This window comes from Octopus bimaculoides, chromosome 1, assembly GCF_046866305.1.
Source record: "Octopus bimaculoides isolate indiv1 chromosome 1, ASM4686630v1, whole genome shotgun sequence".
NCBI classification, from domain to species: domain Eukaryota; kingdom Metazoa; phylum Mollusca; class Cephalopoda; order Octopoda; family Octopodidae; genus Octopus; species Octopus bimaculoides.
Window position 1 is genome coordinate 111,594,450 of NC_142928.1, and position 25,973 is coordinate 111,620,422.

The 25,973-nt window shown below is 32.9% G+C and overlaps 1 protein-coding gene across 2 annotated transcripts in view; it reads right to left on the bottom strand.

Moving 5' to 3' along the window:
• Positions 1-4,252: 4,252 nt before the first annotated feature.
• The window catches only part of LOC106877988 (multiple epidermal growth factor-like domains protein 8), a 695,248-nt gene continuing 673,527 nt past the window's right edge, over positions 4,253-25,973 (bottom strand). For both annotated transcript variants that reach the window (XM_089356139.1, XM_089356136.1), the window contains exons 33-34: positions 22,617-22,836; positions 4,253-6,453 (exon numbers count right to left, since the gene is read on the bottom strand). In XM_089356139.1, the coding sequence (XP_089212265.1) occupies positions 5,582-6,453; positions 22,617-22,836 (1,092 nt within the window). In that variant the 3' untranslated portion in view covers positions 4,253-5,581. The remainder of the gene's footprint in view (positions 6,454-22,616; positions 22,837-25,973) is intronic.

A 25,973-nucleotide genomic window follows, 5' to 3' on the forward strand; every position in this document is an offset into this window, starting at 1 on the left:
ATTTTTCTTTTTAGAATTATTTTCTGAGTGATTTTCCTTTTTATTTTTTGGTGGGTGGGGGGAGTGATTCCTGCTCATTGTCACTGTCTTAGAGATGAAGCACAGGGGAAAATGCAGATCAAGTAAAACGAACCATGAAAATAAAGCTAAGTTTTAATAAATTTTTGGCCAGAGTTTCAGATCAGGACACCTACATAAATTGGTTTTTCTCTGTTTTGACAAATTTTTCCAATTCTTTTTACCATGGCCTTCAGAATGATAGGGTTGGGGAGTATCTTTTAATGAAAAAAGTTTTGAAAATTTGATTTTTTTTTTTCACCCTACCTGGAAAAACCGATTATGACAAGTTTTTTTTTGCACTGCACACTTAAAAACTATGGAAGAAGTCTTTTCAGCAAATTGTAAATATTTCCAGATGGAAAGGTGGATGATTTAAGTGAGATTTAGCTGTTGTTTCTAGCACATTCCACTACCACCTTCTTCGTTTCTTTGTCACTCTGACGTATTTTGATGTTTTTCTATATTTTTCCCTCCATAAACACATTTTATGGAATGATGATGCAGAAGTAATAGAGAAAAGCATTGTAATTAAAATTTTAAAATCCACCCCTGAACCAAGTGAGGTGTATGTGTCTGAGTAAGAAAAGACATATTTACTAACAGAAAAGTATGCTATTAAAATAAATCATCTTTTACAAACCTCTCTTAAATCACTGTGGATAAATCTCAGCAATGATCTTCTCAAACTCCAATATATTTAAATTATAAACAGAGACAATTGTTGAAAAAGTCATAAATTAAAAAAAAATTTGTTTGATAACATAAATGTGTCTATGGGAGAAAAATATCAAAAAACATCAATACATGCCAGAGTGACAAAGAAATGAGGAAGGTACCAGGTGGTTGTGGGATGTACTAGAAACACCAGCTAGAATAGCTTTGTTATGACTTGTCTGTTTTAGTAAATTTTATATTATATATGTTTTTTTAAGTGAAAATATTTCCTATAATTATAGAAAATATATTTAAACAAATATTTTCATCTAAAAAAAACATAATAACTGTAGGTCTACATTGATTTATTCCAAAATAGGCTATTAATGCATGATAGTTAAAATATGTTATTCTGATGATCTACATTTAGCTTGTTTTAAGTATTAGTATTTTATACTACAATTTGGGTGTTTTAGTCAATTTTATATTATATAATAATTAATAGTGACAGAAGGTGTATTAATACCAAAATGCAATCATTATATCCAACTTAACATCATATAGTGTTAAAACTCCAAATACTGCATTTTTTACCTTGAGAGGACATATATGGGCCAATGATTTAAATATGTTTTTATGCACCATGCGTCATATGAGAGGCACTCTCAAGGTAGCATAGTATTCAGTGTTCTAGCAAAACATCCACATTAAATTGGATATAAAGATTGCATTTTAGTATTAATGCTGCCTCTGTTGCTAATAATTATTTTAAAAATAAGCCTGCTGGCTATTAGCAACATCATTGCCTTTTCAGGCACTGAAATTCTATATATTGTTGACAGTGAGACTGGGCAGGTTGAAATCACTTGATCTGGCAGTTCCGGTACCTATAGGAGACAATTCTCATCTGCCAATGATATAAATATGAGTGCTTTTATGCTCTATGCATCCATATGAGAGGTCCTCTCAAGATAAATCTGTGCATGCACACACACGTTCATGTGTGCATGTATATATGCATTTGTTTGTATGCATGTGTGACTGTGCACATGCACAGCTTCCCATGTCTTGACATTACATTGTGTAAAAACTTCAACATATTAGGCACTGTCATCCTTTACGCTTGTTTCTAAAACAAGTTGGGCCATTGTGCAGTATGTCATTCAAAAGACCAGAATAAGCACTTTACATGGAAATAAGTGAAGGTTGGCAACTATAGAAGTATCTCTCTATAAATACTACCTTAATAAGTCTAATTTCACAAATTTTAACATAGAAAAAGTGAGTGTTAAAATAAGATTCTTCCTTATGAAGTAATGAGTATGCAATCTGTAATTCAATATTGAACAATTGCATCTTAACTTTCAACATGTTAATTCCTAAAGCATTTAAAAAATATATGAATCATAAATTGTTTAAAAGAATTTTTGCTTTAAATAACATGGAATGAGTATCTTTACTAAACGATTTATCTAAATTTCTATCCAAGTATTTTCTCTCTAAAAATTTACGCCAATATCTCACAACCTACAACAATGTATTTGAAAGCTAATTGAAACTACCCCAAAGAAAAATTTTAAAAAAGAAGAAAAAAGAGAGGAAATTCATCAAAGTAGACAGCCAAATTTATTTACACCATATATGAAAAATGATGACCATACTAATAATGATTGTTCTTAGCACTGCTCTTTCTCTCCCCCACCCACCCATTGTTTATGTATCAGCAAAAATGTAGCCATTGATTTTAGAATATTAAGATAGAGATTATGTCTTTCACTCTTGAAATGATTCTAATATATCAATAAATAAACAAAAACAAACAGTTCAACATATAAACTGGTTGAAAGTTATTTTAGAAAAAAAATAATAAACTGATGCAATACCTAAATAAGGAAATTTATGAGGAAATATATTAATGAAAGGGATCAATAAATATAATTATATTTTTTTAAATGCTTGCCAATAGAAATGTAGAATGTTGGTGTTTTAAAGCATTTCATATTTTCATTATCTGTTCTATTGTCTACCTAATTAATTGAATATGGAATACATTATGAATAAAAGTAGTAATAAAAGATTTGTTCTTGGCAAAAAAATTGTTTTTAAAATGAAATATGAGCATGAACACTTATAAAAGTTGTATATAAATAGCAATAATCAAAATCTAATATTCTTAAAGCATGTATTCCATTTTTTTTCAAACTGTAGTAAAATCAAATGAAGAGAACATGCACTGTTCATTATTCTTTTAAATAAACATTACTAATGAGAAATTGCTTCTAACTAAAGTTGGTAAACTGGATTTGTTAGAGCATTGGATAGAATGCCATGTGATATTATTCTGATTCTCTGTGCTTTGAGTTCAAATCTTGCCAAGATCAATTTTGCCTTTCATTCTTTTGGGGTTCATAAAAAGGTACCAATACAAAACAGTGGATTGGTAGAACTAATTGAGGATCAGATAAAATGCTTTGCAGTATGTGTATTGAACTGTTGCCTCTTGTCAGCAATGCTTGTAATGACACCTGTGCCAAGGTGTATCGATCTTTAAAAAAAGTCTTTTCCTTCAACAGCACTGTTGGAATGGATGGAGGAAACTTACATGAACAGGCAACTATTAGTCTTTGTCAGGCCAGTGGAAATAAGTGCAGATACATGATAAGCCTTACCAATGGAGACCTTAGTAGTTTCTAATTAATCAGCAAAATACATTTTCTTACTTTGATATCCCATTTATATTTTGTTAATATGAGTGTATAATGTGTAATATTGCCTGCAGCTCCATTTTAAAAGAAATATTAAAGGCACTAGTTGGTAGTTTTGCTTTCATTGTAATTGGGACTGAACTTAGATTCAGAGAAACAAGTATCAAAATAATGTTGCAAGTTATGTATAATATAATGTATATTACAAGTCGCAGTATATCAAATACAGTTCTCTGCCCTTCTCTTACATCAATAAGATATCCATCCATGTATCTAAAATAACAAAAATTATCAATTATATGTTCTACACTAACAAACAACTTAAGTTATAAATGCATATAAATGGCCTTTCTCAATCAATACTGACTGAAGTGCTAGATAAAAAACATGTTGAACCTCTTTTTTATTATTCCAATTTTTTTAAATTTGATCAGTTGGTATTTCTATGGTGTCAGTTGAAACAGAAGTGAAATATCTGATTTCTGAAAAGTAACAAAACCTAATTTTTTGCAAGTATTCAAAACTAATAATAAATTATGCATTAATGTTAAACAATGAAATATACATCTCAAAATGCAGTATACTAGAAAAGCTAGTTTATGATTTATGAAATTTAATATTTTATATTCTGCATTAAATCATAAATAAATTACATAAAAAATTACATTAAAAAATTCTTTGTCTTTAAACAAATCTGATAAGTATACATCCAAAACCTTTTCAGAAGCATTTAAGAATACTTTTTGCTGAAGTTTGGGTGTATTACCTTTCATTGTAAATGTTTTTATAAATACTCCGATAAAAAAAAAAAGAAAATCAATAGCAGGCAGACATAAAAATATTAAATCTATATTTTTATTAGTTTTGAAAGACACATAAGTAAAATACCAATACATATTGATGAAATTTATGTGTGAATGTATGTGTGTGAAATGAAATATGTGCATGTACACTTATAAAAACTGTTTATAAGCAGCAATAATCAAAATCTAAGGGAATGCTGAAATATTTTCAAAGCTATATGTATATACAGTCAAAATACAACCCTTGCACTAATATGGATAAATAACCATAAAGACAAATATCCGTACAAGATTTGAAATAAAGGTGATATTGCCTATAAAATGAAATTAATCTATTAATCTGAAAAATGTTTAAATCTCATTGATAATTATCATTTAATTAGATAAAATATCAGATATGGATACCAAAATTTTCCACAAAAAATTATATTCATGATAAATTTCACAGTTCAAGGGTTAGAAAATATTTTCTTTATATTTCAGATTTCCAGATATTTTACCAAATTTCATTTTATTCCATTTTTTCTTTTTATTTCCATATTTTGTTTCAGGAATTCTTTTGAAGTCAGTTTTCCAGTCTGTTTTGTTTCATTTCCAAGTGTTTTCAAAATGTGTCTCTTTACACATTCCATCTCTTCCACCCTCTCATTCCATCTCTTCCACCCTGCCACCTCTCTCTCTCTCTCTCTCTCTCTCTCAATAACTAATAATATTTCCTAAGAAAATACTTTCACAATCTTGACTGCAATAAAAATGTAGTAGAATTAAAATAAAGGCAATAAATAATATACAGAAATAATGACATGGTACACAAAAGTGATGTAGGAAGAAATTTTGGTTGTTTTGGTTTTGAAGGTTTTATATTTCAAATTCCAAGGCATTATTCAATGTCTTTTGTAATGGATTTGGCAGAATGTTTTAATTATTTTTATTTCTCTATTTGTCTAGTTACCATACTGCTTTTAAAAACAAAATACCAATATGATAATGATGATCAGCAAATGTTTAGTGGAGGCTGTTAGAAAGAGTCAGCAAACAGCTTGGCAGTTCAACCTTCACACAGTGAACAAAATCACTTACTTTCAGTTAATACTGGCCAGTAGTCACACCAATTGAGATTGCATTAACTTGTACAATGAAAAAGAAAAGAGGAATTCATACATTAATGTGGCTAGTCCCATTAAATACAATGATCTTTGAAAGTTAATTTGCTTTCTTGTCCCAACACCTGAGAAATATCCTTTTCTTACTTTTCATTTTACTGTGTCTGTTTTTCTTTTCATTCTTTCTGTTGGACTTCAAACTCAGTTTCTGTAATGGAAATGTTTCACCTGACAGTAACAGATGTTGTGATCAAGATCAAGCAAGAGATGAGCTAGGACGGCGGCGCATTGTCATTCTCAAATTTGCAGTTCCAGGACACATACGCATAGTCAAGGCAGAGCCCAGGCACACTTTAGAAGCTGTACTTCCACCCCCGGGTAGCTGAAACACTACTGTTGCTACAGAAGCTATACCATCTTCGGTTGGCTCTATTGCAATTGGTGAGATACTGAAGTGGTCTTCACGTAAACATTGGTGCATCAAATTAACCTCAGGGCATTGAGGACTGCGTGCTGTTGGTTTATTGACTCTGAGTTTTCGTGTGGTTGGATTTGATAAAACAACATCATGATCAACCAAAACCAAAACACCTGCAAATGGTCTGGATGCCATGTGTTGCATTTCACGTGCTCGTTGCTGCCGACTGCGTTGAGCATCAACTGTTTGTTTTATTTTCCATATTAAAACACAAATTGCCAAAAAAAGGAAAAAGCAGGAGAAAAATACACTGAAAAATACAAATAAGTCAATATGGGGCTGGTCTTGACGGAAAATTAACTTTCCGTAAGTGGTATTACTGTTTATATCACCACGACCATAAATAATTATGTAAAACTGAGATTTCTCCAAATCATGTACATCTAAAGGCAGTGTAATGACAAGCCGAAAGCGTACATCAGTTATATTGAGTGTGGTATTTGCTTGTTCAAGTGTTATAAATCTGTTGGTATCTTTTGCAACTTCTTTCCTTAAGTAATAGTTTACATCATTCCGAGTATATTGCATGTACTCATGGTACATAGCTTGAAATTTGAGACTTTTATCAAGTTTCACTTCATGGAACCATGTTTCACGGTTAAGGTCCACAACAAATGTCTTATCATCAGGTGAGAAGTAGACATCAACTCCTAAACAGAAAGAAATATTTATGATAACATTTATTTGGAAGGAAATATTATTGTATTTTACAAAATGAAGATCTTATAGCATTGACAGTAAATATATTACTGATAAAATTAAATAAAACATTGTTTCTTGCTTCACAACAAAACCTAAGAGAAATACATTCCTGTATTTCTTTCCGAATTTCCTTGTGCAAAATTATTAAAATTTGGTGGTTTTACTTATTTAAAATAACCTTTACATAATTCTTTCTTTTATTTTTCATAAAAATTTATTGTATATTCCAGTAGCATAGTGAAAATTCTGATTAATTCATAAAAGCTATTTCACAAATACTTGAATTTTAGATGTATATAAAGCTGCAGCTCAGGTGAGCAAATCAGTTCAGGTCTTCGAGTGTTGAGGGCATTGCTTGTGTGGAAGATATGACAAGCCTCATCTATGAAGATACTGTTTGTTACATGCTTAGTTATTTTGAAAGCAGATTTTCTGATAATAGTCAGAATGAAATTAGGTGTTGTATGCTAGGATGGTGTATACTACCTTCAAAGACAATATAATAGAGACAGAAATGATGATGGTGATGACTGGATAAAGATTAAATTTAGACATGAGAATATTAGGAAGAGTTATGTACAGATGATAATAGCATTGTCAGTGAGGGAGAAATCATACCACAGAAGTTGTGAGCATTGAAGTCATCAGTATTGATAATTTGAGGGAGAGAAAGAGGCAAGCTGGCATAGATATTTTCAATGCCAGATGAGAAAAAAATTAAAAATACAAACTATTGGTGATTAAAGGGATTAAAATTACAATAAAGTAACAGAGAAGAGAATATTCCAGAGCAATTGGAAGACTTCATCACTAAGATCTAAAGGAGAACATTAAGTTGTAGGGATAGTAGATTCTATACTACTACCAACATCAACTTTTGGAAAATGTAAGAATGTAAGACAGTAAAAATGGGTTAGAGCTAGAGATTGAGAGATTTGTGTTTCAAGATGTAAGATGTGCAGTTTGCAAGTTAGTAGGAGTAAGGTCAAGGTTGGATTGTAGTCTATTGATTTTGATGAAGAGAATAGATTTATCCAACTGATTCTTTTACAAAGCATTGACATAAATTGTAAATAAAGGGAACATACAGTGGAATAGAAAAGAGAACCAAATACTATGAGTTGCAGCTAGTTTCTAAGTTGATACTCATTAGTAGCCCAGTAGGAGTTGGGGGAATATTATTTTTTTTTAATAAAGAGGTAAGATGATAGAACAACTTCTTAAAGTCTTTCTCACAAAGTCACAAAGCCTTTCTCACAAACTTCAGAATTATCTAGAGGCAAGCCTCCACTTGGAAACCTCAACAAGTGAAGCAATCTGTGACACTATCCAGTGAAAACAACAGGTGGGAGGCTGTGCATAGAATGCATTATGCTAACAACCAAATACTTTTGTTGAATTCTTGCAACAAAGTGCTACCTACTATATGCACCTAAACTTTGTGGTATGACAGGCTTATTCATCTACAAATACAAAGCAGGACCGCAGTGTTTACCATGGTACCTATAAAGGAGACAGACAAAGAAGCCCCATTTCTCTATGTTGATCATTTATATTTGGGAAGGCTGAGTCCAGTTACATGGGGCCAAATCTGGAGAATAGGTTGGGTGATCAACCAGTTTAAAGTCAGTTATGCACAGCAGCAATTGAAACCAAGGACTTGTGTGCTGGAGTGCTGTCTTGATGAAACAAAACCCCTTTTGTCAGTTTTCCAGGGCATCTGGTCTTAATAGCCTTTCTTAACTGTCTCAGCAGGTCAGCATAGTACTCTCTATTGATGGTGTGACCTTTCTGAAGATAGTCAATAAACACAATACCTTTTGCATCCCAAAAAACTGAGGCCATCACTTTCCCTGCAGATCAGATGACCTTGGCCTTCTTTAGAGCAAGTGAGGAGAACTTCTTTTCACTGCATGAGTTGTCTCTTTGTCACTGGCTCAAAGTGATAAACCCAACATCCATACTGAGTTAGGAAATGTTCAAGGAAACCAGCTGGATCTGCTTCAAACAATATCAGATTTTCTTGTGATGTGATCAGCCTGATGTGCTTTTGATCAGGTGTCAGAAAATGTGGCACCTACCATGCAGAAACCTTCATCATGCCAAATTCCTTGAGAGAGTTCTCAACTCTCTCACTAGATATGCTAATAGCTAGACATGCTAATGCTAATCGCCTGTTATCCATCACCATGTGGTGAAGACAATCAATGTTTTCCTCTGTGGTGGCAATTGCAGAACGTCCAGACTCTCCCTTCCTCTCCTAAATTCAGCTGCCCAATTTTGCACTGTTGATAAAGCTGGAGTGTCATCTCCTAATGTAGCAACCATGTCAGCATGAATGTCCTTAGGGACTAAACCGTTTTTCTGCAGGTATTTGATAATACCATGATGCCAAATTTTGTCCATTTTCAAAAGAAGTTGCTACTAGTTACTTTTGAAGTCTTCTTTGAACAGTCAGTTTACCTAGAAAAAAACGATGCAGTTATTAAGAAGAGTTGAAATTAATGCATGCAAGATTTCACAGCTCTTGTCAGCCCACCTGCATATGTTTCCTTATCTTGGCCATTATAGAAAAAAAAAATACTAAAAAGTAATTGTTAGCACTTCTTTAAATAACTAAACAAAGAAAGTTGTCTATGCAGGACTTGAGAAAAAGGATAGTTATAACTTCCAGGCAGTTTCAAGAAAATTTTGAACAGAAGAGTATCCAGACAGTTAGCAGCAACATGCTGGATGAGTAGGGATTTAAACATGTATATTCATCTCAATAATTTTGTTTCACTTTAACCACCACCTCATTTCATAAAACAGCTTATTAGACCAAACATGTTCTGGATGATATTGTAAGATATGCGTAATGCTCACACTTTTATTAATAATTATCAGCAATACCCAGTATTTTGGGGTTTATACAAAGTACCAGAAAAGTCTGTAGAAGGATACTTATATTATAGAAAGTGTGAATGAAATTAAGTGGTTAAGGAGTATGTGTACTTGGAACAGACAACAAATATAGGCCACGATACGAATGCAAAGTAAGAACAGGATGACAGGCATTTGCCTCAGTTAAAGATGTGCTCAAAGCACAGCTAGAATGTGCCATTCTTCAATAGCACCATTCTATCTGCATTCCTATTTGCAATTGAGACATAGCCTACTATAAAGAAGGAAGAATGGCTGGTTATGATACAGAGGGTCAAGGAAAGTTCCATGCTCAAAATATCATTGCAGGAGTATATTTGAAACAGGTTAATTCAAAAACAGATTAGAGTGAATGATGTGACTGTAGAATACTTAAAGCACAACTTCTGCTGGGTTGGACATCTTACAAAGCACACAGACAAGTGGAGCTGCACTGTTGTTGAGGGGTATCTAAGAGATTAGAACAGACTACTTGGAAGACGATGGGGAGATGACAGTCAAAATATTCATGTCCAAATAGAAGAGAGGGATATAATAAAGGGGAGAATGGAAGTGCATTCTGATTAGCAATGTAAAAGGACATCTGATATTCTGGTTGATAAAACATCATAAAAATCACAAACTTATGACCTTATCCTTGAAGATGTGCTTCAATACATTTCAGGTAAATAGCAAAATTAGCCTGAAAGTGATAAGTCTCAGTTACTAAGTGAATTTTGGTTCATTAATATAAGGCTGTATAATTTTTTTAGCAATTGGAGAAACATTTTAAATTTCAGCATGTTGTTTGATATAATGAAGTTATTTTCTATTTTGATTCTTTAATTTGTACATGGAACATAAGAATATCAATGCTGTGTTTGGCATCACTTTCACTATAAACATATCAGGTTTGTGTGTGTGTGTGTGTGTGTGTGTGTGTGTGTATGTGTGTGTGTGTGTGTGTGTATATATATATATATATATATATATATATATATATATATACTTTTTTTTTATCAAAGCTACAAAAACATCACAAAAAACTGTTACTCAGAGTTTCACGTTTACATTCATCAGACAGTTGTGATCAAGACTGGAATAAAATTGAGATGGTACATGTAATATATGGTTTGATATAACCCAATTTGATGAGTAAACATTTGAATTTGATTGGCTAACTTATTTCAAAGACATAAAGCATGTTATGTTTGCTAACAGTTGGGTGAGTTGGGGGTTTATAAATTGAACAGTCAAATATAAATATATTATATTATATAATATCGAAAAAACCTTGAGTGAAAAAAGGAGTAATATATGTCCAGAAAGGATTGATTAATAATTAATCATTTATAGAGGCATAAGTTTGTTTTTATAAATTTAAAATCTATGGATTGAAGAAGTTTCTAGGTTGAAAAATTCAATAATGAGTTTATGGTACATATATAAACATACATACAAACGTATAAATTTATGACTATATACACATGTGCAAAATACATACACACATGCATACATACATATGTACATATATATGTACATATATATATATATATATATATATATATATATATATATATATATATATATATATATATATATATATCGCCAAGCCAACATATATATATATATATATATATATATATATATATATATATATATATATATATATATATATATATATACACACACACGTACATACACACATATTCGTGTGCATACATGTATACACACATCTCTACATATATATATATATATACTAGCAGAAATACCCGGCTTTGCCTGGGTTAAAGAGAATAATGAAATCTAAAAACGCCATCTAGACTACGCAACCCTCAACTGTTAGTAGCTACGATACCATATTTCTACATTAATAACTCTCCAATCCATGCCAGCATGGAACATAGACATTAAGTGGAATGCCAGTCTCTCATGTAGGAGGGCCTTGAAATCAATGTTACCAACTGGGGACTATGTGTGTCGTAGTGATAATAAAAAGACCCAAAGGAGGTCTGCAACGAAATAATTTTACTCAACACTTTGCAAGTGAATCAGTGGAGGCAAAGATGCGTCTCATTTACTTGACAATTTATGCACCACATTGCAGAAATCACAATGAAAGTATATCTGAAAGGGTAGTCTTACACTGTTGTACCGTTGAATTACAAATAATGCTCATCTGTTATGTTCGGGTTAAAATTTCATCAACATCAAAAATATATGAATTTTCATGGGAGTTATGGCCGTTATACATAGAATATAATTTCCAAATTTCATAAAGATCCGTTCAGTACTTTTGACGTAGTTTTGGATAAGAAAACAAATGACTAATGTGTGTGTTTGTGTGTGATGGGTGTATATATGTATAGATATCTGTATGCATGTATATATATGTATATATGTGTACATATTACATGTACATCTATATATATATATATATACATCTACACATGTGTATACATATACATGTATGCATATAGATCTATATCTATATATATATATATCTATGCATATACGTGTACATATACATGTATATGTATACATATACATCTCTTTCTCTCTCTTTCTCTCTTTCTCTCTTTCTCTCTCTCTGAAAGTATCTGTCATTACAGTATCGAAATGTGATTGTTTCAGTTAGTGGAATAACGTGTACATATACATCTATATGTATACATATACATCTCTCTCTCTCTCTCTTTCTCTCTTTCTCTCTCTCTCTCTGAAAGTATCTGTCATTACAGTATCGAAATGTGATTGTTTCAGTTAGTAGAATAGTTTCATTTTTAAAGTGAAAGTATTTGACATGAGTGTTTTTGTTTCACTTTTGACACGTAATACTTAAATAGTGGAGGAGATATTATGTTGCTGTGGGCTCGAACTCTGCAAGAAGTTAAATTTTCTTTTGACTAAAACACAACTGGAACCCTAAGTAAGGCATCTGTAAAATTTGAATGAAATTGGTTGCGTAGTTCTCGAGTTTTAGGGATTCACACAGACAGACGGACAGACAGACAGACAGACACACATTCTCATTTTTATATATATAGATATATATATTTATATAGATATATATATATATATATACCTTCATGCATACATATGTACATAGCCACACATAGACATAGATATATACATGTCCATATGTACACACATACAGATATCCACAATTATATCTTATAAAATAGACCTGTGTATGTGTATTCGCTTTTCACATAAAACCAGCCATGTGAATTGGTTCCATACTTGGAGTGCATGAATAATTTGACCTTGGATACATAATAGGGTCTTCATTTATTTTTTTCATTAAAAATAAATAATATTGCTTTATATAAGATTAACTTCTTTAAAAAGACTTTTCAATGTCAACTTCTGGTACTGACATAGTAACTGTGGCTAGCGAGACACACACATGTATGTCTGATGTAGCAACTCTGTCTGTCTATCTGTCTATCTATCTACCTAACTGTGTGTGTGTGTTCACTTTTCACATGAAAACAGCTGCATGAATTAGTACCATATTTGGGAGGCACATTCCCTATCAAACTTCTCATTGTACTTCCTCTCTTTCTATTTCTATCATTCTCTCTTCATTCTGTCTAGCATTTTCCGTTGTAACGATGTCTGGTAGCAAAAAAAAAAATTATTACAGCTACTTACATTGTTTACAATCTGGTGTATTTGTATACACCAACACATAAACAAAATGTTAGAAAAGCTAAAGGGTCAGACAAAACACTATTGGTGTATTTGTGTATCAGTAAATAACCATGTAACAATTTCTGGCATCAAAAAAATTATTACAGCTACTTTCATTGTTTACAATCTTCTGTACCAGTGCATTTGTGTATCAGGAGATAACCATGGAGAAGTATTTTGTAATGGGCCTGTTCGTACCTCAGTGTGAAATAATTTTTTTCCACAGGATTTTTCAAATGCATTCAATGTATCTAACCTCTAAACCTGCTGCAAGCCACTTTTTTCTGGAAAAGAAAGTGGGGGAGGGGTCAAAAAATTAATTCACAGCAAAATATCGGTGGGTCCTTTATCACAAATAGCAGTTACATGAGCATGCTAGAAATAACAGCCAAATCTTTCCTTTTCTGGGGAAAGGAGCCGTTTACATGTGATTTTGATGTGATTGAAAGTATGTGAAATAACTTAGAATAGACAAACAAAAACCTGTGAAACAAAACTCTGTTGGTGGGAAACTCTGAGGTCTCCACCACCCTTCCCCCTTTCTTTTCCAGAAAAAAGTGGCTTGCGGCAGGTTTTGAGGTCAGATATGTTGAATGCACTCAAAAAAACCCATGCAAAAAAATTATTTCACACCGAAGTACGAATGGGTCCTTTATAAAATATTTACCTAATCATGCCTAGAAGGAAGGTGTCAAATTATACTACAAGCAAAGAGTACTGTGTTAAAGCTATGAGTTTATAACCTGAGTGAAACAGGGTCCTTCTGCTTGTACATATATATATATATGCAGTTGCCAGAGAAAAAAGAGAAGGAAAGGAAAAAACAGAGTAGGGAAATTATTGTAATGGTATTTGACATTGGGGTGAAGCGGGGCTTGGAGTAGTGAAGAGGTGATGGTAAAGTAAGGAAAGGAGAAGAAAAAAAGAAAGAAAGGGGGAAGTAACTGGTGTTATATACAGGTAGGTTGGGGGAAGTAATCTGGTAAGTACGAGAAACACAATGAAACATTGTATCGAAGTATTAGAAAGACAGAAAGAAAGGGGAGAGATAGATAAAGATGGTGAGGATTGTAAAGAAATTAAGTAAAAGTATTTACGCACACATAGATATATGCACTTACATACGTATATATGCAAATACAAATACATGTTCATATACACTCACACATGAATTCACATACACATGCACATATACATGCTCATACATAGATATAGAGCATATACAAACGCATATACATATATATATAAATATATATATATATATATATATATATATATATATATACACACACACACACATACATACATATATACACATACACAACATCTTTATATGCACTGCCATGAGTCTGGGATGTTGAATACATACAAGCAGCTAAATAAAAGATTAATACATTTGTTAGTGAAAGAAGCTTGCATTTGGGAGAGAAAATGTGTAGGTTATTAAAGTTTAAAATAAGTTGAATCAAAATGAAATTAAAATTATAAAATTAAAATACAAAATACATTATTTTACATGTGTTGTTTTTAAACCTTTTTAAGTCCAACTAGAATAAACAAAAAAAAAAAACAATGCAATACAAATCATCTCCAGTATTAAAAGAGAGAGCATAAATAAATGAATAGTGATAATAATAAGAATTTTAGATTCTTTAAATATACATGGACAATGGGTGAATGATGAATTTTCTTAAAAGATTCAGTAGGCAAAAGGCCATAGATAAAATTCAGCATAGTTGGTGGAGGAATGCATTTAATAGTATCGAAGAGTTAGATAGTTTCTAGATAGTCAAAAGCTTTTTGGACAGTCTGTTGGTTGGTGAAATAAAATTAATTAAAATAAAAATTATACAAGGTGATATGCAATTGACGTAGGTAAATTTGAGTGAATTTAGTTAATCCAAAGACTATCTGTATGGAATTTTTTGGCAACTCATCATGTGTACATGTATGCATGTGAATATATATGTGTGCAACAAGTTTTGTAGTATCTCTGCACATTATAAGCACATAAGTGCATGTGTGTGTATATATATATATATATATATATATATATATATATATATATATACACATATTTATATGTATATATATATATGTATATGCATGTGTGTATACTTTTACTTAATTTCTTTATAATCCTCAGCGTCTTTATCTATCTCTCCCCCTTTCTTTCTCTCTTTCTAATACTCCGATACAATGTTTCATTACGTTTCTCGTACTTACCAGATTACTTCCCCCAACCTACCTGTATATAACACCAGTTACTTCCCCCTTTCTTTCTTTTTTTCTTCTCCTTTCCTTACTTTACCATCACCTCTTCACTACCCTTATTCTTAGTGTAAGTTTTGAAGAGTGCAGTTCGATTTTAACAGTTACTTTATCAAAGCTATAATGAAAGTGACAAAGGAGCATATTCGGCATATTTTGCTTTTGAGCTCAATAAAGGCAATAATGTAATGGCAAGCATGAGGAATATTAATGCAGTATATGGGGATCGAACAAAAGGGTAAGCCAGTATCAACAGTGGTTCCAGAAATTCCGAGCCAGAAACTACAGCCTAGAAGATGAGCCTCATCCTGGAACATCTGTAGAGCTTGATGAGAACATTCTGCAAAGCTTGGTGGAACAAAATTCCATCATAACTGTTAAGGAACCAAATAGTGACTGGTAATGAGAAATGGGTTCTGTATAAAAATGTGAAGCACCAAAGACAGTGGGTAGAAAAAGAAACTCCAGCACCCCAACCTAAAGGTTTAAGTCAGCGTTTGAAGAAAAACGACCATCATTTGTTTCAAGATCAAAGGTGTTCTTCCATCAGGATAATGCTTGGCCACATACAGCAAGGATGACATTCCAAAGGCTGGAGTAGTTTGAATGGGAAATGATGCCCCACCCACCAAATTTGCTATACATTGTCCCAGCTGATTATAATTTATTCCACAGACTTCAATGAATTCTTTAGACGAGGTTAGAACAGTACTGGAGGAGTATTTTCCTCAGGGACAAGTGAATTTTGGAAGAGGTGCCTTGCAAGTCAATGAGATAGAAGGAAGAGCATTGTAGAAAATAAAGGAGAGTATATTTTAGATTAAAAATTAACTTTATCTTAATTTTGAAAAACAAAATAAGCATAAAAAAATTGCATTATTTATGGGATGATCGAATATATATGTATGCAGAGATGTGTGTATACATGTATACACATGAATATATATGCATATGTATGTGTGCATGTGATCGCCTGTGTATATTTGTACACATATATGTGTATGTAAGTGTGTGTGTATGAGTGTGTGTGTGTGTGTATTTATTTTGCACACATATATATAGTCATAGATTTATATGTATGTGTGTATTTGTACCATAAACTCATTATTGTATTTTTCAACCTAGGAACTTCTTCAACCCATCATTTCTAAATTTATAAAAACAAACTTATGCTTCTATAAATTATTAATTATTAGCAAATCTACTCATCTTCGATGGAGGCATAAAATGAGGGAGGGAAGTCATAACAACAGTATGTATTGAGAAATGTATAAATGGACTTGATAGATTACTGGGTGATGTCTTAGAGAAATCACATTATTGTTGGTGATACAACATTCTATTGAAGCTATATGACATGTGATTGTGACTAAGTGTCATGTGATGAAGATTCACTCCTGAACTGAAATAGGTTCCCAGCCTCTGTATCATGAATGGATATGTGGACCACTCCTAATGAAAGCCGGAGCTTCCTTCGACAACTACATAAAAAGTATTAAGAAAAAATGTTATTTAGATATGCTTTTATTTTAGTTGTTTACACTATTTTATGCTTGCTTATATTCTTATACAGTCAAAGTTCACAAATTTCCTTATTTAAATTATGAATCATATTCCTTTTGATAATATCAATATGATTACAAAACTTCTTTGTAGAAGATATCTTCTGTTTTGTTGATGCTAAGTTTCAAATTACTGGAGTCCATTGCTCTACTCATAGCAAAGTATAACTGGCTGTATGTAAACATTGGAGAGAGTAAAAATACACCTACATGATCTAAAGTCAGCCCCTGTGCCTTGTTTGTTGTGAATGCATGAGCGGAACCTTTAGGGTTGCAAAAAATCAAACTAAGATTTATCTCTCACTGTTCTATGCAAACAATGTCTGGATGTTCTGGTACCATGGGTTATTTTGATTGACAAAACTGAGATATGAACAGCTACTTTGATTAGCCATTTCAAATCCTGCTCTAGACTGACACACTTCAATAATCACTAAATAATCATACACACTATATACTGACACACTTTTTCCCTGCTATTAACTGTCCTTGCAACCCCCTTCATATCTATAATAGGGCCATGGACCATATGATGAAAACCCAGAGTTACTTGTGGTTGGTGAATTTTTAATAAAAATGCAAAGGTGGTTTATCAATTCAAAAATCAATATCCTCAAAATAATCATACTATCTGATTTTTTAATGACCCTCCTTGTAATCCCCCAAAATATTGTAACCACTGGTCCAGCTGTCTGGCAGTGAAAAGGGAACAGCCAAAGACATGGACAGACAGACATAATGCTCATTATAGCAAGGTAGCAAATTTGCCCATCTATGATGGGAAATAAAGGGATAGCATCACAAATCTAAAACCTCTAAACTCACAAGCTATATGGTAGGGAAATCCAAAGTTAATCCAAGTCGCCGGAATTTTAACAAAAAAAATCAGAGGTGATTTATTAATACAAAACTCAATATTCACTAAATAATCATACTTTTTCACAATTGTTCTGCTTAAAAACCTTCCTGATTTCCTCCTCTGTAATCCCAAAAAGCATCATGACCATTGATCCAACCATTTGACCATGAGGAGGGAACAGACAGACAGACATAACACCCATTATAGTAAGATTAGAGATGAGTGTGTACATGTATGCACATGAGTATATATGCATATGTACGTATGTGCTCACCTTTGTGATTATTCATAAACATGTATGAGTGTGTATGTATGTGTGTGTGTGTGTGTGTGTGTGTGTGTGTGTGTGTGTGTATATATATATATATATATATATATATATATATATATATATATGGCTTCAGTCATTTGACTGCGGCCATGCTGGAGTACCACCTTTAGTAAAATAAATTAAACCCAGGACTTATTCTTTTAAGCTTAGTACTTAATTCTACCGGTCTCTTTTGCTGAGATGTTAAGTTACAGGGACGTAAACACAGAAGCACACATACACACACTCACACACATACAGTGGGGGGAAATAAATATTCGTACATGTCAAAATTCTTTATTTATTTAATTTCTAATGAACATAAATGGGATATACCAAAACTCTATTTGCATACACATGCATAAACTAAGAATATGCAAAAGAAACTAATAAATTATAGTAACTAAGGAATTTATATACAATTATGAATATTTAGGGGTGAAAAAAGTATTCGTACAGAACATAAATAACTGAAAATTCTGATTTAATACTTTGCAACATAACTATTAATCAGTTCCACTTCAACATATCCCTTCTTGTAGTTCTTAATCAATGACTCACATGTTCCTTTAGGAATTTTTTCGCATTCTTCTTGACAAATTTTCTTCAAATCTGGAATGCAGGTTGAGGCTCTTGAATGAATTTTAATTTTCAAATAATGCCACAAATTTTCAATGGGGTTCAAGTCAGCTGACTGGCTTGGCCATTCTAATAATTTTATATTATGATTGACAATCCATTTTTTGGTAGACTTCGCCGTGTGCATAGGGTCGGTATCCTGTTGTAAAACCCATCCTTCACAAAGCTGGAGCTTTTCTACAGAGTCCCATAAATTATTGTTCAAAATATTTTGGTACATCTCTGCATTCATTCTACCATCTATCACATGTAAATTGCCAGTGCCATTTGCTGAGAAACACCCCCACACCATAATGTTGTCACCTCCAAACTTTATGGTAGGAATTGTGTTTTTTGGCGAATAGGCGGTACCATCTTTCCTCCAAACATGGCTACATGAATTTCGTCCAAACAATTCAATTTTCGACTTGTCTGTCCATAGAACATTTTCCCAGAATGTATCAGATTTATCTTTATGTTCATAAACAAATTTTAAACAGTCATCTCTATGCCTTTTAGTCAACAGCAGAGTTTTTCTAGAAGAGCATGACTTCAGTTCATTCCTATGAAGTTCATTGCTGATTGTTCGTAGTGTAACACTAGTCCCTGAAGCTAACAAATCTTCTTGCGACTCCTTTCTGGTGATCATTGCATTTTTTTCAATTCTTCACTTCATTTTTCTTAAAGATCTAGAGGAAATCTTGCATGGTGCACCGGATCTTATTCTATTTTCAACAGTTCCCAATTTTTTATATCTTTGAATAAATGAAGATATGGTAGAAAATGGAATACAAAGGGTCTGTGATATTTTCTTGTAACTTTTACCTGCTTTCCACTGTTCAATAATTAAGTTTTTCACTGAATTTGTGAGTTCTTTACTTTTCGCCATTATTATGACACTACTTTATGTTGTCTCAGTGTTGAATGAAGAAGCTAGCATTTTGACACTTAAAAATGACTACTGATAAGAATATTGGAACAAACGAGAAAGTTCTAGTAAAAAAAAATTATTTTAACAGTATTTTGTGGCATAGAAACTCATAAATTTATTCTGGACGAATACTTTTTTCACCCCTAAATAATTATAATTGTATATAAATTCATTAGTTATTATAATTTATTAGTTTCTTTTGCATATTCTTAGTTTATGCATGTTTATGCAAATATAGTATTGGTATATCCCATTTATATTCATTAGAAAGTAAATAAATAAAGAATTTTGACATGTACGAATATTTATTTCCCCCCACTGTATATGCTTTGGGCTTCTTTCAGTTTCCATCCACCAAATCCACTCACAAGGTATTAGTTGGCCCGAGCCTATAGTAGAAGACACTTGCCCAAGGTGCCATGCAGTGGGACTGAACCCAGAAGCATGTGGTTGTGAAGCAAGCTTTCTATCATACAGCCACTCTTGCATCTATGTGTGTGTATGTATGTGTGTGTGTGTATATATATATATATATATATATATATATAGGTGTGTGTGTGTGTGTGTGTGTATTTTTCACATGAGTATATAATCATAGATATAGATATGTTTGTATGTATGTGTGTATATGTACGATAAACTCGTTGAATTTTTCAACCTAGGAACTTCTTCAATCCATAGATTTTAAATTTATAAAAACAAACTTATGCCTCTATAAATTATTAACCAATCCCTTCTGGACATATATTACTCACTTTTTCACTCAAGGTTTTCCGATATTATATAATATAATATATTTATATTTGACTGTTCAATTTATAAACCCCCAACTCACCCAACTGTTAGTAAATACAACATGCTTTATGTCTTTGAAATAAGTTAGCCAATCAAATTCAAATGTTTACACATCAAATTGGGTTATATCAAGTCATATATTACATGTACCATCTCAATTTTATTCCAGTCTTGATCACAACTGTCTGATGAATGGAAACGTGAAACTCTGAGTAACAGTTTTTTGTGATGTTTTTGTAGCTTCAATAAAAAAACACACATTACTCTACCTTCTGTATTTGAGTACTATTTTTTACCACCTTGTTTTGCATTTATGTGCTTACTTGCACATAAATATGTACACTCATATGCACACTCACATATTATAAGCAAAGGCATTTTTGTGTTCAGTAGAAGCTTATCTTAGGAAGGAAATGACAAACCAGTGTGCCAAATGGTGAGTTGCCAAGTGGGAAAAGATCCATTGCACCTATAAACCTCTTGCAAAGTTGGATGTAAAAATTATGATAATATATACATGCAACAGAATTAAATAGATGGCATGAGACTTATCACATTCAGGTTAGTGTAATTAAGTGATGTAAGCTCAAATTTCTCCATGAACAAACTGCTTCAAGCTAACAAGCTAGCCTCTACATTGTTATTTGACCTGTTAGAAATAGCAAGAGCCAAATATCTCTCAAAATCATATCTACCACATTAAATAGATGAGACATTGAATCATTGACATACTAATAGTCATTGAAATTCAAACAAATGAGATCATAGTCTTCTTGAGCAGAATTTCACTGAGATTAAATAACAAAACAGCAACCTGTTTACCCAACAAAAAACCCATATTGCTACAATAAGTGAGTCATGACAATCAAATTGCTTACATCAAGGAAATAATCTTGTAACACACACACTCACACTAACTGTCTATCTTCGACAACATGCAATTAAAACCATCAAAGTTGCTCAAATTTTAGACATTGCAAACTCTTATGGTCTTTCCATATGACCTCATATCCTTAAGTGCTCTTATATGTGTACTAGTAACACTATGATGATGCTGCTGATACATATTCAATCACCCTAAACAGTATTGAAAAGAAAGTCATCCAACTCGTTGACAAAGACTCCTTCCTAACTCACTACAATCTCTAAGTTACAGACTTACTGACTCCTCACTCTACCTATTCTATTACAACTAGAATGATTTCTGTTCTTCTAAATTATGTAATTGCATACTATCTCCATCTATAGCACCTGTCTCAGGCTTTCACCCAATCCTACCTTGACGGAACATCAGCCTGATGGAATTCCTGTTTCACTCATATTTTCCCTACAGATGTTACCCTGTAGATGTTCAAGCTAAATATAACCCACACCAATCTTATCAGTCTGGGTGAAACCACAGAGCCTGTTTTCCAATTTAGGTAAAAAAAAAAAAAGGATGTGAAAGGTTCATAGTGGAGCTGTATATTGTGTTTTCAGTTTTGATTGTTAGCATAACAGAAATATTTATGGCCACACTCTTACATCTTTGTTCAGGCAATGACAAGCTTCAAGGTGTAATGAGGATTAGATGTCAAACTGTACATTGATTCAGGTTCCATGAGAACATGAAAGCCTTTCAAGACATCATATAAAATGGTACTTTCATTGACTGGAAGAAAAATTTATTGTCTGACTTGTTAGCTTAGACAATCTCTAGTGTCCTTGTCTACTGCTTATCTAACATAATCTATTCTTTGGGTGGCAAATATATGTACTGATCTAGGGGTAAAACAAGTTGTCAGCTGCTGCATTCTTAGTTATTTTGCTTCGTCAAATATTTGCATAGGGTAGTAAAATAAAGTCAAAGTAAGAAATTTCAAAAGGAGAACACTTGTCAAAGCTACAAGACAAGTGGAAAATTGAGAGAAAATGAACAAGCATCTTGGTTTCCGTTAGCAGATATTTTACTTGTGTAAATGATTCGATGGCCTGAGGTAATGGACTTTTAACATTGTTTTGTCTGGTTTTGAAAGTTCAGAAAGATAAAAATTTGCCTTCATTTTTAATACTTTCCATATTTCCAAACAATAAAAAAATATCCATACAGTAAATAGCCAGTTACTTCCAAGCAAATATATCTTTTCCTTTCATATTAATACAAAGAAAAATGTTAGCTTAAAACTTACCGCCTTGGGTAACATCAATAGTGATACGGATGTTAACATTGAGATATTTAGGCTGGACAGCATAAAAACGAGTCTGGCCTTTTAACAATGGCTTGTAGTTGTTGCCACAAGCATTGCGGTCATTAGGGTCAAAACAGTAGTCGTAATCTACATCCATCTGGCTGTAGCACTGGTGACCATCCGTTGGTTCGCCAAGAAAACTATTTTTACAGGATGAACACTGAATTAAATACAAAAAAGATGCAATTAGATATAACAACAAATAGAAAGATAAACATGCTTTTATATCATCTGGTATCATACATTAATCAATGGTTTGGAAAGTGACAAGTGGTATGTTAATAAACATACATATACACTTATTTGCCATTTCTTTCCTAAGATAAGCTTCCACCAAACACAAATGCATATTTAAAAAATTTGAAATACATATATACATTGTAATTAATATAAACACATTAGTCATCCGCTAAATCATCCTCATACATACATACATACATATATATGTACATATGTGCATATATATATATATATATATATATATATATATACACACACACACATAGGCATATATATATTAGATATATACATATGTATACACACACACACACTCATATATGGTGGTTGTCTACTCCTTATGCAGAGTTTGACCACCTCCTGTACCTACACCATCATGGAATCTGATATGGCAATGTTCTGAAAAGACACCCGCATAGATTGCATATCCAATTTGGACCACCAAGAGCTGCAGATAAGTTCTGATCTTTGTGGATCTTAAAATGTCTTTTGAGGCCTCTGTTAGATTTGCAAACCTTCTGGCATACAGTGCATTCACTGGTGCGCACAGACATATAGGCAGAATAGTTGGTAGAGGTTCGTTTTCCATGGGTTTGCAAATGAGATTTGAGCCCAGCAAAAGAAAGGCATGGTCTGTCACAAACTGTGCACACAAAACGGTCATTATGATTCACCTTCTCGATCATAACATTCTTCCTTAAATCTCTTTTGAGTCTTGCATGCGTTATCCTGGCCTCTTCAAATGCTTTCACTACACTCCACACTTTTCTTCACCATCCAGCTTGATCCGAAGCAAGGGTTTCTCTGTCCTTTGGATCCATTCCAAGTGACTTCATAGTAGTCCTTATGCTGTCCTTAAACTTTTTTTAGATTTATGCCAATAGTGTTTCCCCTCTGCAAGCTCACCATAAAACAGCTATTTGGGCATGCGTTCATCTGCCATTTGAACAATATGGCCATACCATCTCATTTGGTTTCTCAAAATCAGAGCTTTAATTGCAAACACAAGGACATATATGTTTGGAGTAAAAGAACTCCATTTAATGTTTAAAATGCGATGAAGGCATTTTTGGTGAAATTTTTCTAACAATTTAAAATGTCTTTCATAACATGTCCATGCTTCACAAGAATAAAACAGGGATGCTAAGACAAATTATTTGTAAAGAGCCAACTTTGAATTGTTATTTATATGTTGCCGGCGCCAAACACATGACTCCAAGCCACCAAATGCTTTTGCTGCTCTTTCAATTCGCAGATGTATTTCTGTATCAAGGTGTCCATCATTTTGTACAGAGCTTCAAAGGTAGATGAACAAATCAACAATTTCAAGTAACTTACCCTTAACAAAAATTTTAGGGGGTTACAAACAGCACCACACGCAGGTTGATGCATTACAACTGTTTTTTTCAAGTTGATGGTCAAGCCAAAATCATCACAAGTTGAGTCAAATACAGATACAAGAGATTGCAGACCTATTTCAGAATCACTGACAAGATCGTAATAATCATCATATAAAAGTTCCCTAAAGAGTGAAGTAAAAACCTTCGTTTTGAATTTCAGTCTGGTCAGATTAAAAATATTCCCTGTTGTTCAATATTTTATGTAAATACCTTCCTCAGAGTTTTGAAAAGCATGTGACAACACAACAGCAAAGTATATTGCAAAGAGGATGGGTGCATCAAAGTCTCCTTCCTTTACTCCATTTTCCACGGCAAAAGATTCAGAGAGCCTACCACCAAAATTAACTCTCGCTTTCATATCTTGATGCAAAGCCCTGATCATGTTAGCAAATTTTTCTGGGCAACATATTTTCCTTAAAATTAGTCACAGAGCATTTCGATTAACAGTATCGAATGCTTTTCTCAAATCAACAAAATAATGGTATAGGGCAAGATTCTGTTCAATGCACTTTTCTTCTAATTGTCTGATAGTTAAGATAAAATTAGCTCTGCCCCTGAAGGAACGAAAGTCACACTGAGACTCAGACACTATATTTGGAACTATGAAGGTATTTAAACGTTCTAACAGATTGCGAGCAAGTACCTTTCCAACCACAGACAAAAGCAAAGTCTCACAAAAATTACCACACAGATCATTTGGCCCTGATTTATACAAGGAGACTAAAATGGCATCAGTCCAGTCTTGAGGCACTTTCTCAGTTCTCCAACAGTGACAAATTAATATATTTAAGAATTCGAACATTTTGTCACCCCCATATTTCAAGACTTCTGCACAGATTCCGTCAGACCCTGGAGACTTATTATTATTATGCTTATTCACAGCTAAATAAAGGTGTTCGAATTTTTTTTATCATCCTCATATCAGCAGATGATGGTCTATTCAACGCTTATGAATAGAAGCAAACATCCATCTGCTGTTCTCACTGGAGCTATTGAAGAAAATTTTGGGCCATACGCCTCAAGTGTACAAACTCTTGGCATCATTTCTATCAGCTGCTTCTTGTGCCCCTTTTGATCTATCATTCCCCCTTTCCTGTTTAATCTTTCTTAGAGCAGTCTGAACTTTCCCTTTCAGCTTTCTGTAAGCTTTGTTTGAGTTGGGGTTCAAGGACTGAGAAAGAAGTGTATTGCCTAAATTTTGTTTTTCTAAAAGTAGATCATGAATTTCTACTGATCTATCTGAGTACCAGTCACTGGACTTACGTGATTTAAATCCCACTGATGAACTTGCAGTCTGAAATACTTTTGTTTTGAAATCTTCCCATAGATTGCTTGGGTTAAGATTGATACTTTTTATAGCATCGTGGAATCTTTGCAAGTTGCTTGATAATTTAAAGTTTGCAGCATTTAACTTTTTGAGTATGTTAGGACCAGACGATCGATTTTTAGGCATTAATGAAAAATTTATTTTTCCATGCACTAGACAATGGTCATTCCAGCTCTCTGCTCCTCTCCTGAATACTAGAAATGTCTTTCATATCACGTTTTATGATCAAAATATAATCTATGAGATGTCAGTGCTTAGATCTTGGGTGCATCCAGGTGGTTTTATATTTATTTTTCTGTTTAAACAGAGTGTTGATAACAACCAGATTATTCT